At 39.2% G+C, this 17822-nt stretch overlaps 1 protein-coding gene across 24 annotated transcripts in view; it reads right to left on the reverse strand.

The window, feature by feature from the left end:
* The window catches only part of dst (dystonin), a 140151-nt gene extending 123696 nt beyond the window's left edge, over window positions 1-16455 (reverse strand). For 19 of the 24 annotated variants that reach the window (XM_078160562.1, XM_078160581.1, XM_078160561.1 and 16 more), the window contains exons 1-4: window positions 16074-16455; window positions 15734-15765; window positions 14273-14461; window positions 6369-6582 (exon numbers count right to left, since the gene is read on the reverse strand). In XM_078160562.1, coding sequence (XP_078016688.1) covers window positions 6369-6582; window positions 14273-14461; window positions 15734-15765; window positions 16074-16257 — 619 coding nt within the window. In that variant the 5' untranslated portion in view covers window positions 16258-16455. The other 5 variants (XM_078160575.1, XM_078160572.1, XM_078160573.1 and 2 more) reach the window with 5 other exon arrangements.
* Window positions 16456-17822: the final 1367 nt, after the last annotated feature.

A 17822-nucleotide genomic window follows, 5' to 3' on the forward strand; every position in this document is an offset into this window, starting at 1 on the left:
CAGGGTGTCTACAGGTGACAGACAGTAATATCTAATGTTTTTAAGACCATTTCAAGATCATTTAAACCAAATTCAAGACTGACTTTTGGACAAATTATGTTTTATTAAAGCATTAAAGTTAAATATAAAGGTAAGTATATATGTGATCCTGTACGGAGGTAAGTTTTATGTAGGAATATGATTACTGTGAGTGTGTAAAATTAATCTACATCTGCCAAAAGGTAAATGCAATGAAGTAAAAAGACAGTATTAGGTTCAATAAGATTTTTCACATCAGACATGGACTTTCATGCAGAAGAACTTGACTCATTTTGACAAAAACAAATTAAAAGATGGACAAATGAAATTAGTTTGTGGCAAATAAGACATCACAAATTCTAATTTAAGACTATCAAATGACGTTTTTTAAGATTATTTTGGGCATTTTGCCTTTATTAGATAGGACACCATTTAGAGTGAAAGAGAGTGAGAGCGAGGGATGACATGCAGCAAAGGGTTGCGGATTAGAATCAAACCTGTGGCCGATGCAGCAAGAACATTGCCTTTGTACATGGGGCGCCTGTTCTACCAATTTAACTCCTATTAAATGACTTTTAAGGCCTCATATTTACAGAATGAATTTAAGAAATTTCAAGACTTTTGATTTCATGTAATATGTTTGTGTATTTTCTCCTTTTAAGATGATTAACTGACCTGTAAAACTAAGTTTAATTTAAGCACCTTTCCTATTGTTTTTGAACAGTATAAGTTGGTGGATTAGTGCTCCATTTTTGGGGGCTCTAAACTGTGCATGCAAAATATTCAGTGTGGAATGTTAATCCGCGGGCTGAGGTGGGTGGGCAGAGACCACTTTCAAAGTGTGGCTCCTTGACATTGAATGAAAAGGTGAAAAAAAGGAGTGTCACTACCATCAAACTGACACATGAACAAGTCTCTGGAACTTGGGTGCTGCTCTCGTAAAAACAAAGTGTCTTTTGTGCGGTAGCAGACCGTCTCCATAGAGGCAGCCTGCTGTGTGTGTGTGGGCCGCTGGGCCATTTGAATGTGATGAGTGGGCTGTCGACATAGAGCAGAGGGGTTGGGCTGGGCACGGCCCAGGAGGATGGACAAAGGCAATGACTGTGCAAAAACCACAATGCTCTCTCACTCCATGTTGTGTTTGATAACGCAAGATGATACAAGTGTGGGAGGTTGATTTGAATAATTATACCTGTCCTTAATGTATCTGCAGAAATCCTGCTTGTCATGAGAGATTAAGTCATAATGCAGACTGCAATGACCACACCCATCTCATCCTAAAGACTGGCTCTGTGCTGGCTGTGTATGGCTGTCTGTCATGTGATGCTTCTTAAAGAAATAAAACAGTCAATAGGTTGTATACGTCTATGAGTTACTTATATTCATGTCTGTCTTTTCAAGGAAGATTACTTAACAGCACCCAGATAAAGGATATAAATCAAACCTTTTTACCATATTATGCTCAGAAAATTAGCTTTATGAATGTTTTAATGTTAATGTTACTGAGCAGAAACATATTTTTGGGTGTCTATTAAGCATGAGACAGTATGGAAATTAAAAATTGTGATTCATGTTGTATCAATAATCATCCAAATATGCTCTCAAACTCTTAAAATGACATTAAAACATACTGGAATCACTTTAAAACTTACATTTTGTTAAGACACAAATATTTTTATTGCATCACAGATATAAAACATATTTTTTTAATGAGCATACTTTTAAGTGAAAAACAAACTACCTTAAAAAACAACAACAGGCCTTTCATGTATTTAAAATAGCATTATACCTTTTGATGTAATATGCCTGTGCTGATTAAGATCTTTTGTGTTTTTTGCAGCCTGTTTGGCAGTGTCTCTATTATTGTTGGTCGCCTGGCAATCTCTTTGGAAGCTGCTGGACATGATGTTCACGATTATTCCCATGATAGAAATTCAACACAATCAACTTTTTGTGAGTGGTTTTTATGGCGGTTCATGTTTAATTCATATATTGTCCCATCCCTAGTGAATATTTCATGGGCTGCAGTGTCCTTACACAGACATAGCTTTAGCTAGTGCAATGTGCAATACATTTTATTTAAATGTTTTTATCATAGTAGTCCTTCTTAAGATCAGTTTTGGACACAATTTTCAAGAAAAACGAAAGAAAAAATATGAAAATAATTTGTTTCTCCAGCTTGAATTAAAATATTTTGGGGTATTATTTGCAGAGATGTGTTTACATGGGTTCAACTCTATAAATGTGTCATACTTAAATATGACGAACCAATTCACACCATATGGCATCTTAAAAACAAAATGAACTGCAAGAAGAGCTGACCGAACCACCAAATGTCTAATCCATTAAATCTGTCTTGATGTCAGAGGATGATCAACTGTTGATAAACTCAGTGGCCCCTTCATGCTGATGGCTGACCGAGCAGGCTCTGCTGGAACACTGTGATCCCACACAGCCGCTGCCCACTGCCATTAACTGTTGTGCGCGTCTAAGAAACCGTGTCTTTAACTCATTCCTCGAGTTTACACTCTTTTGTAAAGCCTGCATTGAATTACAGCAAATCCTCTGTTAAGTGTACTATTAACTCTAATGCCTAATTAGCGTGGCATTCTTACAGCTGGAGCGACAAGAACAACATGCATGCTCCCAGTCAATGGTACTATTTATGCTTAGTCACCAAAATTCCTGAACTCACATTTCTGAGCAACGCGGTTCAGAACTTCATCCAGCATTTCTGTGGTTTTCCCAATTTACTTATGTCGGTTAGAGGTCACCAAAGGTCACAGTGGTGGTGTTACTCACTCCCTACAATGGAGACTGGACATATTCTTCCTACAGTGACTGTGTTTTCTCTCAAACTGTCAGCTGACATTACCTCAGAAGTGCTTGATGACTGAAATACATCAAGTGACAAGCTCCCAACACAGACACAGACAATAACAATAAGCTACAGTCCATCTGCTATCAAAGGTAAATGCATATGAAAATGATCCAATGCAACATCTTGATTTGGCAAGACAAAGACAGTCCTGTTTCCCACTTTATAACTGGGCCACTGGCTGTTTGCTTGTGTTTGTTTGGTTACTGTTGATGATTCTGTTACGAAAATGTCTCCCTGTGATTCTCTACATATCACATGGACTGAAGCTCGGGGCTCTGGGTGATCCTATTAACTGCAAATAAAACTAAAGTGACAATAACAACAGTGATTTTTCCAGCACTTAGCCAGCGCCCTACTGACAAACATCATGGCTGTGAAGAAGCAAACAAACTTTTTTTGTATTACATTAAGAACTAAGCTGTTTTAAGAAAGTAGAAGATGTACACAGATGTGAACATACTTTTCTGAGCCTTAATTAATCAGATATACTCAAATACACTGCATACCAATAACTTCTACAGACTACGATTTAACCTTCTAAAGCTGTCCTCTCACATGATATGATTTTTGTTTGTTTTTGTAAATCTTAATGCATAAATCGTCATCTCACTCATCCATTCTCACACAAACAGCCTGCAACTTTGCAAATGAATTATGAACTGGTTAACATCGCTCCTTAACTGAACTCTAGTAAATAAATGTTGATACATTCTTTCTGCCTTAATGGTCAAAGCTGGAATGTTTTTCCTGCCATGAGAGGACTGATATACACAAAGCTGATGGAAACAGGGGGTTGGAGGTGAATTTGCTGGAAGTAATGATTAGCTGATCTCCAGTTTCTACCATGATCACTTATTCATGACTGGAGTATTGACGAGCAAGAGAAAAAGACATTAAATGGAGTCAGGATTGCTTCTGAGAAACAGGAAAAAATCAGTAGCATTATTGCGAGGCTGCAACGCTTCCATAAACTTCAAAATTTGTTGTTGAAATTATCAAATGAAATACAAAACAAAGCCTTACCCTTCTTTGAAAAGTCCATTATTCAACTCTCAGGGAATCAAATATCCCCAAAACTCAATATATAACATGTAAAAACTGATCAGTTGTGAGTCACAGCTCCTCTGCCTGAAGACAACAGCTACAGATTTCTAATGATGCTACATCATATGATCCTGTTAGAGCCCAATCAGGGAGTTTAAGCCTTATACCACAGCTGACTGGCCCTGCTGGCTACAATGCTCGACAGCTGAGAGAACACGCTTGTGGCAGACCATTGAGCACAACACTGCACAGTTTATGCCATTTATTGTTTTACTTTGGTTTCTATTGTGGAGACATGGGAGTTAAAACCGCTGCTGTCAGTTTGTATTCAGCCCCAGTGGATCTCCACAGGCCTGGCCTCAGAGTGCATGTGAATGATTTTTTTTGTCAGCGAGCTCTAGCTGTCAGAGGGACGCTGAATAACGTGGACCTCTTATGTGTGATGGATTTGGTATAATTAATGAGATGTATGGACCTAAAAGGAGCAGCTATGTGAAGTGACATGAGCTATGAGCTAACGCCTCACCCTGCTATGTCATTGTCCTGCCTGCCTTGAGACCACATAGGTCAGCTGAGGAGTGTTCAGTCAATGATATTCACCCTAAAAATACACAAATAGATCATTTATATTATGACAGCATGATTTACTCAACAACAGATTTGATTTCTCTATGTCAACCTCTCAATTTGAGGACAAAGAAAGCTGTAATTATCTGGTCTGACAGACATATTTCAAGCTCAGTATTTCCATATAACTGCTCAACAGGAGAAACAATCCTCTCATCTAATAAGATCATAAAAAAATCATAATAAAGCTTTTGTCTTGGCTACTAAAATGCAGCCTAATTGTGATGTCATGCAGGAAATATTCCCACTTTTCCACTGCAGGGATAAAGACACTAAGAGCAGCCAGTCACCACAGAGAGAGTGGGGGCAGGCTGACAGTCACTGAGCTGTCAAACAGAAATCAGGCAATTTCTCCAACGTCCCAACAGCCTAAACAAGATCCAATCAGCATCGATCCTACCTTTGTATTTTTCCAAAACATCCTCATAGGCTTGGAGGTATTCCTGTTCGTCCGAGAGACCATAACCCTGCGGTGCGTACTGAGCCATAACCCGGGCTCCACAAACTGGACATTCACCAGCGGCGGACAGGGACACAGCGTGTGTGTCAGTGTGTGTGTGTATGTGAATGTATGTGTGTGTTTGTGTGCATGTGTATGTGCTGAGGACTCAAGAGTGATCGGCGCTGTTGTTGCACTGAAGGAAACGCCCTACATCCCTCCCTTGTCTGCGCTCTGTCCAATAGGCGACACTTCCTCCCTGGAGTTCACCAGATTGATAGGAAGGACTGCCGGACGCGCTGCGCTGCAAAACATGTCTGACTTATAAACTCCATTGAGCCAATATAAGTCTTAAATGTACTTAAAATAAAAATTGAATCCTAGTCTCTTAACACAAGAGGCTAAATCTCCAAAAGTCCAACCCAATTACGCACGAAATCGCATGAGTGCGTAAATAAGGTATCAAAACCAGACTGAATGAGCGCCTACTTTTTACAGTGTGTAATAATAAACGCTTTTCCTTGTCAGGCGTCTCTGTACCGGCTCGTAACATGGACCACGATCTTTTTCATTGTACTCCACCTGCCAGAGACTTCAGACAACTTTGGCAGATTTACAAGACCACTGTTTGATATTATATCTGTGTCTCTGCTCACAGAGGCCCATCAGCTGCCACTGATGTCACACAGATAACAGTAAGGTGCCAAACTGCGCCCACAACACCCCCCTTTATCGATTTTACAACATCAAATAGAGTCAAAGTCTCATTATAACACAGTTAAGTGCTGTAAAACTTCAGTCATCCAAGCATTTTATCAAAAGTGAAACAAACTTAAATTCCAAGTCAGAAGGATTTATGTGATTTCATCTGCTTAATTCTACCAACCTGACTTTTATTATCAACTTTTGGGGAATATTTTAACACATTAATAAACAATATTATCCAACAAATGGCAAAGCAAAGTAAAGAAGACAGTAAATAATAAATCCAGATTAGAATCAGACACCGTGCGCAATGTTAATTATTGACTAATGTTGTGATAATCCATTTTTAATGTATTCAAATGGGTGTTTACGCACTGATTTGATGAAAAACAAAGACAAATAAGAGCTGCTTTTTAAATATATCATATCCAAAATAAAAGCAAAACCAAAATACCGTCACATGTGCCACAAATGTAGACCCTATGTCCCTAAATAAAACTGTGGGTATGCTATAGGGGGAGATATACCTTAACAAGTGCTATAATCTCATGCAGCCAGCTTGTGCACCGTATATCACCCCATATTCGCTCATTGTTTTTCTCGTCACGGCGCATTACCATGTGATAACCGGACAACAAGGAGACTGCCCCTTACCTGCGATCCTAAGCACGGCTCTCTCCGCCGGATCCAGCACGGATCCTCCCTGAATTTTCCTCTTGGATCGCTCGTGCCTGGGTAGATTCCAGGGTAATGTGTCCCCGGGTGCAGGTGATGCCGACCCAGATTTCGCACTGTAATCATCCTCGTCTGAGAAATCCGCCGAGGAAGACATGGAGCAGTGCAGGGAAGGGTTCCCCGAACTGGAGCTCTGTGAGACAAAAGAAAACGGGGATAAGGAAAAGGAACAATGCTTGTCTTGGTTACACACACACACACACACACACACACACACACACAGCTAAAATGATTAAGAGCACAGCGCAGGAATAACACGCAACATATCTCTTTCTTTCTCACCATCGCGGGTCAAAGTGCGTAATGCGAGCACAGGTGTGAGGACGCCGCCGACTCGCAATAATCCATAACAATAAAAAGATTGAACCAAATGAAGGCAATGTGAAATCAATAGTATCTGGCTCCCCCGCCAGGTCAACAACAAGACTTACCACTGTATACATGGAGAGCTGTCAGCTGGAAGAAAAAGAATAACAATCCTATTTGCGCGTTATTAGCCTCCCACCCTTCAGTCACACATTTTGTGCGTCAATTCCAAAAAGGAGGGTGCCACGCCCTTTGAGGGATGCTCCGGCCACGAGTTCGTCTCCTTATCGGAGCATTAAGGATGTGAGGTGATGTCAGATCTCCAGAGGGCTGAGAGGATGGTACGCTGTGCGCAGTCGAGGCAGAGCTGGACCGTGATGGGAGAGCAGCCTGCATGTGTCTCCGCGTCATACCCGGTAGCCAACAACAGCAGCTACCAACAGCGACGGTGGTGTTAGAGCGCCATCCCTGCACAAAAGGTGCTGGGTGGCTACAAATACATCAAACGCGGGGGTAATTAGAGGACAAGGGCTGCCACAGTTTCTCGTGGCGGGGGCTTCACAACAGATGTACATAATACCCACTGAGAATAGACTGCTGAGTGGACCTTGGATGCAATTACATAACTGACCGTAGATGGGTTTTATCCACACAGGATGCAGTGAAAGCATCCATATATGTTGAGCTAATTACCTGAGAGGATGGGGAGGACCATGGGAGCACAAAAAAAGGATTAAACCGAGTTTAAATAGGTTTAACCAGGTTTAAATTTAAACCAATATAACCAAAATCAAATAAGAAAATTCTTAATGCCATTAAACGCATCCTCGTGGGGATTGTATCAGATTATTCTTTCTTGAATCTTTGATGTCTTCTTTCTAACCTGCTGCAACACAATCCCAATACAGAAAATTAGGAGTGACTGACTTTCTGTTGCAATGTCCTGCTGCACCCTGACACACCTGGGATTGAGCAACAGAACAAATGCAAGTAAACACATGGAGAAAAGGGTGAGGCACAAAATACCTGTATAATGACGCTTCATTTGATTCATTATAAAAGAGTATTTAAAGGGGAAATGCAACATAATACAGACTGCTATGATCCTGAAAGGTAAGTAGGGGAGACCGGGTGTGGTTGTAACACTTTTTGTCTTAGCACCTGTAACTTTTTGTATAAGGGCTCTCAAATTTGACCCAAATTACCCTTATCTGTCTACTACAAATAGCAATGTTTCCAACTTCTTCAATTAATTGCTCTCAAATACAAGGAGTGTTTAAGGCAGGAATGCCATGCTATTATTCCTCCTCTGTGTTCTTTTTCAAAGGTACTATCACAGAATCGGGGGGCAGAGGGATGTCCCCTGTATGATGGCAGTGGAGGTCGAAACAGTGCCCAATTGATGTCGTGTAAAAGAAACAGCCAGCAGGATGGACCCATGGAAGGGACGGGTGTGATGTTTTCACGATGTATTATGTGTAACCTACTCCCTGGAGATTTAAAAAGCAGCTAATAGCAGTTAGCAGCTAACTAAAAGAACTAAAAGTAGAACATCAGCCAAAAACATTGCACATTGGGGAAAATAGTGATGTCTGGGAGCTCATTACCCTCTGAGAGGATGAGATCAGCCGCCATATAACAGGGACGGTAAAATGATTGCTATTGTCATGTTAGTGCCATTGGTAGTGTTTAGAAAGCGCTGCAGACACCCATGTTAATATCTATCTATATGATATCTAAAATCAGATTTAGATTTTAGATTTAGATTTAGATTTAATATTTAGATTTAGATTTAGCATTTAGATTTAACATTTAGATTTAATATTTAGATTTAACATTTAGGTGCCACATTTAATATTTAGATTTAACTATTTAATATATTTCTAAGTTAACAAATATTGCTGTAAATGTGGTAAAAGGTGATGTTAAAAAATTCACAATACTTTTTTAAACATTGTTTGAAGCTAAATGTGGCAAAATGTTGATGTTATTTTCAGCGTGAGACACTTTACAAACGGCACCCCATAACACAGGGGCAGCTGTGTTGATTCAGTTCTTGCAGTATCTGCTCAGCGTCACATAGAGTATTCTTTGAGGATTGACCTTACTGTCTTTCCCTGCCTCACTTTATCTGATGACTGTAGAAGTTCAGTTTTCCACCAACTCCCTTGACGTGCTGAAAAAAGGAGTGAGATAGAAAGATAAAACATGTTTAGCTACCATTGAGGTCAGCTGTGACACTTTTCAAAAAAGTGTTACAACCCCACCCCTGTTGGCCATTGTTTAGCTAGCTGTAGCTGTATGGTCATATGAAATGAACAAAGGTGAAATTCTTAACATTTTACCCAAAGATTAAAGAGTATACACTCTAATCTAAATACATGTTACATAAGTCCAATTTTAACAGTATCAGTAATAATCTAAACATAGACTTGGCCCAGAAAAATACTTTCATATCTTGAAATCAGTGTTTTGCTGTAAAATACTTCTTCACACAGCTATGAAAGTTTCCCATGCAAGCCCAGGAAGGAAGTGGTCACACAATAAATGTATTTAATGACTCATAGGTTCTCCCCTCTTGGTGAAAGTGGTCCTGTTAAAACCATACCCAGTCTCCCATACTAATGAACATTAAGGAATGACTCTGCAGGATTGTCTTGATGTTATTAAAAGGTAAACCTTCATACATGCAAAGATGGAGGATGAACTTAAAAGCTTCTGACGGTGCAGAAAATCATTTCTATTTTTAAATGGTAGTAGTAGTGAAAATCTGTTCCTGGTGCTCAGTCAGAGCTGATAAAAAGCAACATGCTGTTAATATAAGCAGCCTTTTCATCAGGATAAAAAGTGCAGAGCCGAAAGGGCAGCTTAGTGTTGCAGTTTTTATCAGCTAGAAAGTTTATTCATAATTCCTACCACTAAAAGTGAAAAAAACTACATGACTCAAGGAAAGTTAATGCTCCCTATTATGAAATAATTATTAGTTGGGCTGCTATAGGAATAACTGTATGTTTCATATAAGAAGCAAACTGTACAGGGATAAGAAAAGCTGAAACATTAAAGGCCCTTCGTCCCCTCACTTCATACAGGGCTTATCCTCTCCAATAGGGGATGAACACAATTCTTTATTCTTTGTTAACACCTAGTATTCTTTGCTCAGGAGCTGTTACTGTTAAAAAATGGACATAAGGGCATCACCGTCACCTATCTGAATATCATTGTCAGTAAAATCTGAAAACACAGTGGCTAGGTTATCAGTGAAAAATAAAATTGTGATCAAGCCCTGACAGAATACTTTAAATATGTGCAGTTCTTATTCAGTAAATGTCACATTAAAATATCACCTCCAGATGCATATATAAAATATTTCATTTATGACCAGATTCATCAGCGTTGCACACTGTGTTTTAGTGTTGAACATGAATTGAAAACAAGACTGCAACCACTTGACCTGCTGTGAATAGAATATGTGAAGTAGTCAGTGATTCCTTTCCACTAGTCAGGGTCATTCAAAGAGATTATAAGTTAAAAACACAGAATATGGTTTCACTGAGACAAGGCAAACACTCTGGATTATTCATTTTGCACAGTTTCGTGTAGGCTACACATGCTAATATATCATGAATGATGCATGGTAGACCAATCTAGGCCTGCGCTAGTATATGAAGGACTATAACATATTAAAGTCTCCTCACATTCAGCACATCTTCGAGCTCTCATGATTCCATAAATTTTCAGGTTGCTATTCTTCATGTGGTTAAAGTAATATGTGAAACTCCTCTGCCATTTGTATGATAAGAATAACAATATTGACAGGCAGAGTATTGTTTATCTTTGCTCACTGCCACGTTAAGTATTTCACTTGCACAACAAATCAATATCATTTTAAACATTAAAGCTGTAGTTGGTAACTCTTACCAAATGTGTATCAAGATTGTGTTTCTATATTGCCTATTTCTCACCTCAAATGGTTTTCAGAAACATATTTTAGTGTTCTGTTTAGCTGTAAAATGAGAATGTTTGTGACCCAGCTGCCATACTGAAAATATTCAAACTGAAAATTAAGCACCGCCCACTGGCTGGAGCAAACTCTCTTATATTACAGCCAAACAGTACACTAAAATATGTCTCTGAAAACATCTGGGGTGAGAAATAGGTAATGCAGTAACAGAAACTTGATTCATATTTGATCAGTATTGCCCAGTATGAGCGCAGTTCATTAGCAGCAATTGATATGACCTTATTATCAATTCCTCCTCAGCTCTGATTGGTTGTTTTAGTTCAGGTGCGGTATATTTTTGTAAATGCCATCGGAAGCACTAGGAGGAAGCAAAGGAACATGCTTTTGTTCCACAGATTATCTGTCTCTATGTGTACTGCTGTCAGGATGCAATAAACGTTTCAGCAAATATGACAAAAAGGTACTTTTCATAAAAGATACCAACTGTAGCTTTTAGTGGATTTTGTTTCACACATGGCAACAAAATATTTGGTTTAGAATCATCAGAAGTGACTTTAACATATTGACACAACCCTGGTCAAGTTGCTATATATGCTGTTTACTCACAATGTCAGTAAGAAAAAGCCCCAAACTGCTGTTTTGTTACTGAGCCTGTTATCTACCCCGTTATCTATGGTGATGCAACACCACTAATGGAAGCAGCAAGTTGCAACACTTTCACACAGATCAATAATTTCCTCTGAACACAGTCAATTCAAACATCACTGTCATGTCAAGTCTTGTCCTAAACTAGGACTTTATACAGCAGTAATAGCTACAGCCCTTACAGTAGCGAGAGAAGGATTTTTAATGTTCTGGACACAATAAATGACATTCAAAATGAAACACCCACAGATTTTGTGATTCTGTGAGTGTGGGATCAGGATTCTTTTCTCTGGAACAAGAAAAATATATTCTCAGATTAGAGCAGCAGCACATACAGTAAACCTGACAAACCAAAGGGGGCCAGTGTGGTTATGTCTTATGTTCCCATAAGTACACATGTCCCGCTGAGGCCCTGTGATTCCTCGGCTCTCTGTTCTCTGTTCCTGCACTTTTATACATTCCCTTCCAGGAAGAAAATGATCAATACATGGGTCAGATGTTACACTGTCTGTTTCCACACATTACTTTTTAACGACACCATCTGAAACAAACCGGTACAGCAACTGAAGGATGGTGAGCACACTCCTGTTTGGAAGCAGAGCAGCTAATTCACGAGGAAACAAAGATACAGAAAGGATCACTGAAGGCCTTACTCTTGTTAACAAAGAGCTGAGCTGTTGATCCATATGAGGATATGTTCCCATGCCAACATAGTAAATTGTTAACAGACTTGAATGGATTAGAGAGGACCTGTACCAGCATGTCAATTTAGATCACTACAATAAGGCAACATGAAAAGATATCATTGAGTCTGTTCAAATAGAGGATTATCATTTGACATTCACACTGGAAATCGGTTTTATATATATATATATATATATGATACACAGCTGACATATGATACACAGCTGACACATATTAATATATGTTTGTGCACTCCCTCTGATAACTACAGAATGGCCAACAAATGATGCATATAGATAAATGATTTTATGCTCAGTGATCTGCTGATGCCAGATATATATTACTTTCTTTTTAATGCAAAGCTGCAACACCTTTAGAAACCTTTAGAGACATAACTAATTCTCCCAGTGGGATTAATTAAGTTGTTTTGAGTTTTAACTACAGTATGGTGTCTCACTTTGAATCTAAGCCAAATTTATAGTTTCATCTGGTAATGAACAAATATTTCTAATGACACAAACTTGTATTTGGCTTTAAAAGAAAATTAAAGCAAAATTCGATTACCTATTCCAGAAATGTTAAATTGTTCGTCCTAACTTAGTGTATACATAGAATCTGTCTTTAAAGGGACAGTGCAGCCCCAAATCAGAAATACATATCCTCTCATCTGTAGTGCTATTTATCAAGGGATATTAGAGGATGGTCCGAAAAAGAGAAAATATCCAGTGAGCATCAATTCTTTCATCTGAGGTATGCAGAAGACCAACATGTCGAACTTGAAGCAGATGGGCTACAGCAGCAGAAGACCACACCAGGTGTCACTCCTGTCAGCTAGGAACAAGGCTATAATTCGCACAGGCTCACCCAAACTGGACAATAGAAGAGTGGAAAAAAGTTGCTGGGTCTGATGAGTCTCGATTTCTGCTGTGACATTCAGATGGTAGGGTCAGAATTAGGCATAAACAACATGAAAGCATGAATCCATCCTGCCTTGTATCAACGGTTCAGGCTGCTGGTGCTGTAATGGTGTGGGGGATATTTTCTTGGCACACTTTGGGCCCCTTAGTACCAACTGAGCATGGTTTAAACACCACAGCCTACCTGAATATTGCTGCTGACCGTGTCCATCCCTTTATGACCACAGTGTACCATCTTCTGATGGCTACTTCCAGCAGGATAACGCACCATGTCACAAAGCTCAAATCATCTCAAACTGGTTTCTTGAACATGACAGTGAGTTCACTGTACTCCAATGGCCTCCACAGTCACCAGATCTCAATCCAATAGAGCACCTTTGGGATGTGGTGGAACGGGAGATTCACATCATGAATGTGCAGCCGACAAATCAGCAGCAACTGTGTGATGCTATCATGTCAATATGGACCAAAATCTCTGAGGAATGTTTCCAGCACCTTGTTGAATCTATGCCACGAAGAATTAAGGCAGTTCTTAAGGCAAAAGGGGTCCAACCTGGTACTAGCAAGGTGTACCTCATAACATGGCCAGTGAGTGTATTTTCTTTCTACCGGACTACATCCACCAACCGTATCGCCGTGCAGAAGGAAGTGTGCATCTACTCATGGAGGAGAGGCTCATGCTTGTGACAGTGCAAGATGAAACATTAATGGTGTCGTCCTTGACTGAGCTGTATTCGCTAGCTCAGTGGTGCTAGGTGAGCTAGCAGTAAATGCACACTTTCCTCTCCTTGGTGATGTGGTTGGTGGGTGTAGTTTTGTAGAAAGAAAATAGTTCCTACATGAAACTGCTCACAAAAAGGTCTGTGGATTATCTTGAGAAACCAGCTCATGATTTCTGGATTTCTGGAAATGTATTTTTAGCGCTTTGAGCACCACAAGCCGAGTGCCATCTAGTTCCATTATATTGGAGAGAAGGCAGACATCTCTGCAGCCAATATCTCCAACACTCTGCAACTCAAACCAGAACAGTCTAGATTGATAAATAGCACTACAGGTAAGAGGAAAAATATGTATTTTTTTTACCTGGGGGTAATCTCACCCTTTAAAACAAAACAAACAAATGTAGGCTCTATAAATGAGCATCCTTTGAGAGCAGTGATTTCACTGTGTAGACAAACACTTGCCCTGCGTCCTTGAGCAACCTACTGAATCCACCAGGTTCAAAGGCACACTGAGGTCCCTGTGGAGGGGAGCAAGCAAAAAATAGCATCAGTATTTTTCATGGGTACAGTTAAAAGGGGGATACCTACAGGTTTGCGTGTGGGGGTGACTTGTACAGACTGGTAAAATTCTGGCAGGACTCTCTTCTTTACTTTGCGTTTTCTCAGAGTCGACGATGAATCGGGTTCACTCTCAGGAATCTCGACCAGATTGGGCTTTTCCTCTGTCACTCGAGCATGTATGCTTCTTCTCGCGTGATGTGGACTGTGCCTGAAGCCCTGGGAAACATGAGCAAATGTCAGACTGGGAACAGATTATACTGTCAGCAGACATGGCAAGAGAAATTAACAGCTCTGAACATAATATGAATACTAATTGTGATTCGGGCTGGGGAGGCACTGTTGTAGTATATGACCTAGATTTCAGCGTCAGAAGTGTTAGAGGAAGATGAGTCAGCAACTCCAATCACGACAGGAAAAGGAAAAACAAACTATGTAATCTCACACATAGTTTTCCTTCACTGAACATTTTTGTAGGTAATGATGGGAGACTGTTCTTCAACATGTAGGCTCAGCAGCTGTCATGTTGTTGTGCCCTTGAACATGATACTGAATCCTGACCGGCTACAGTACTGAGCCGGTGGGGATTCATTGCCCTGTGGTTCAATAACATAACCTGCAAAGGAAGGTAACTATTTGAAACTTTTACATTTGGAACTTCAAAACCACAGAGATTCACATAATAACTTTAGTATAGTGAGTTTTATTTTTAGGCATATTAAATGCAAATGCAATATACAGTAACAAAACTCAAAGGCCTACAGTGTATGGCACTTTCAATATCAATAAATAATGAGTTTGCTTAAAATTTATTGAAATGTGCCACATTACTTTTCACAAACCCCTTTTTAGATTGAATTAAATTACAGAAAATTTAAAAAATAAATGATACCCTGCAAGGAAGATCAATTATTGAAATACTTATGTTTACTAAGACAGCTTTTGCCATGATATAAAAAAAATTTATTTGGAGGTGGTTGTGGTTTTAAGCTCTTTCCATGCATTTTAATAAGACTTCATTTTCCTAGTTTTATTTTGAAAGCAAAGTGCGTAAAACGGAAACAGAGCGGCTGAATCTCTACTTAACACATTTTGGCATCAAACATGATGACATACTGTAAATAGCTTAGGCTATGTATCATAAAATAGTTTGCTTTTCTCCTGGCTTACTTACACCTCAGATTTAACCTATGCCTTTCTGAGAACACTGTACAGATATTCAACTCTCCTCAAAGAATGAAACTGCAGAATCTCCTACATTATTTATTGATGGTAACACATGCGCATTGCGCACATCACGGTCCTTAAAATAGTCATGCAGTTAACTGTAAAAGTCCAAAGAAGCAGGCTTTTGGGTGAAGCATCTCTCGTATTATTCTGGAAGCTCATAACTGCATGAGGCGTTCACGTATCTAACTCCTGATGTCATTCTAGCTGTTTGATATCACAGGGGACTGAGTCAGGCTCATAATTTAAAAAAGTTCATCCTACCTCTGATCGAAAATGATGTGACCGGAGGCCCACTATGGGACAGATAACAGATGTTAGTATGAGAACATTTACATTCAAGTATGACATGGCAGATACCAACTATAGACTGTTATATGATCAATAATAAATACAGAAATGTTAAGCTACAAACTAATAACACCCTCTGTGTCTTCACAGTCAATATGAGTGCGCATATGTTGTCACCTACAGCCCATACTGCAGATATGGGTAGACTTTACAGCTTGCTATATGATATAAAACAGACTGAATACATCCAGAATATGCAGTTACAGACATAAGCTGTCAGGATGAGGAGATGCGGCTGGCCTGCGTTACTCACCGCGGTTCTTGGTGCGTCCGGAGAGCACTGATTTTATTGGATGTTTCCCATTACGGAGCCTGCGATGCCAGCAGCAGAAAAACAAAATAGTCGCTATAGTTCCGAGCAAAAGCAACAATAAGAGCAGCACACATTGGATACTGTACGGCCTTAACAGCACCAAAAACGCCGCAGCAATCATCATAAGGCGAGATGTAGGACAGATCCCGCAGCCTCAGACAGCAGGCTCCTCTCCTGCCGATGTGTCGCTGCTGCTGAGAGCTCAAGATGAGGAGAAAGACACTGACTGACATACGTGAAGCATCGCACAGCACACCGCGTAAAGCGCACAGGTTCAAAGAAGACAGCCCAGACTATTGATATCATTATTGTAGGGTACAATGCATGACTCAGCAGAGACGCAAGTTTTATTTATTTTTTTTTTCTAACAGGGGCAGGGAGAGTCAGCAGATTCAGCTGAGCATCGCAGTAATCTGCTGCAGAGTCGGCTGACCAAACCATGATGCTATCATACTATTAACTACTATTACAGACCTATGTGTTTCTGTGAAGCTCAACAGTACAGTGACACAGTTTATAGGGAACGTAATGTGCATTTCCATCCTATAATACACCAACAATGTTACTACAATATATCATTAGTAATGCAATATGTATGTCTGACATAATTCATTTTAAGTAGTGAAATGTACTCTGTTGTTCTAAAAGGCTCTGAAATGAGGCAGGTGCAATGAACAGACCCTTTTAGGATTAGAGCAAAAAATAGGAACCAACTCTAATCATAATCCAACATGGGTTATGTAATTTTTTGGGATGAACTGATGTCATTTAGAGCATTTGTTTTTTCTTCAGTCAAATAAAAGACACAGGCAAGCAAAGTATGACGAGAAAAACATTTTATTTATAGAATTAAAAATACCAATTTTGCATCCAAACAAACAATCTGTAGGTATGTATGTTAACATGTGTCTACTAGGGGTGGGAATCACCAGAGACCCCACGATACAATATTATCAGGATACTTAAGTCGTGATACAATACTATTGCAATTTTAAACTTGTTACAATATGCTGAGTATTGCAATATATACTACAATATATTGTGATTTATTACCTTGTTTCAGTGGCATATTATACCCAAACATAAACAGTTTTATGAATAAAATAAAGTAACAGTCTGTTCATCTCAACTCAAAGCAACTAGTAATACTATTCTAGTAGGCTACCTAAAATTTAATTTATATTTGTAATATCAATAATTTAATTTAAAAAAATTTATACTTAGTGTCCGTCTAACAATACAATATTGCCACACAATAGATCATGATACTACGCTATCTCACTTTTTTCCCCCGCCCCTACCTAATATGCAACAGCCATACTGTTTGTGTATGTGAATGTGTCTTTATATACAGTAAACCAATATACCATACATTGCATGTGTCAATATATATTTTACATGATGACAAAATAAATGATTGTCATGTATGTAGGGTTGCAACAGTGCAACATTTTCACAGTACAACAACCCTCTCAGAAAATGTTGCAATTTCACAGTTTCACAGTATGTCAGAATTATTATTATTATCAGTCAGAATGACCCTTTAAAGAGGAAATGGAGGAGTTATTTTTGGTTGAAAGAAACATTTTATTATTATAACTGAAACTTGAAACCATCTTTTGAGTATGTGTAAAAAGTCTTCCTTTTGAAAATGACTAAAATAAAGGTGGGATTCTCTATCAAGTTACT

The sequence above is a fragment of the Epinephelus lanceolatus genome, chromosome 17 (genome assembly GCF_041903045.1).
Source record: "Epinephelus lanceolatus isolate andai-2023 chromosome 17, ASM4190304v1, whole genome shotgun sequence".
Lineage (NCBI taxonomy): Eukaryota > Metazoa > Chordata > Actinopteri > Perciformes > Serranidae > Epinephelus > Epinephelus lanceolatus.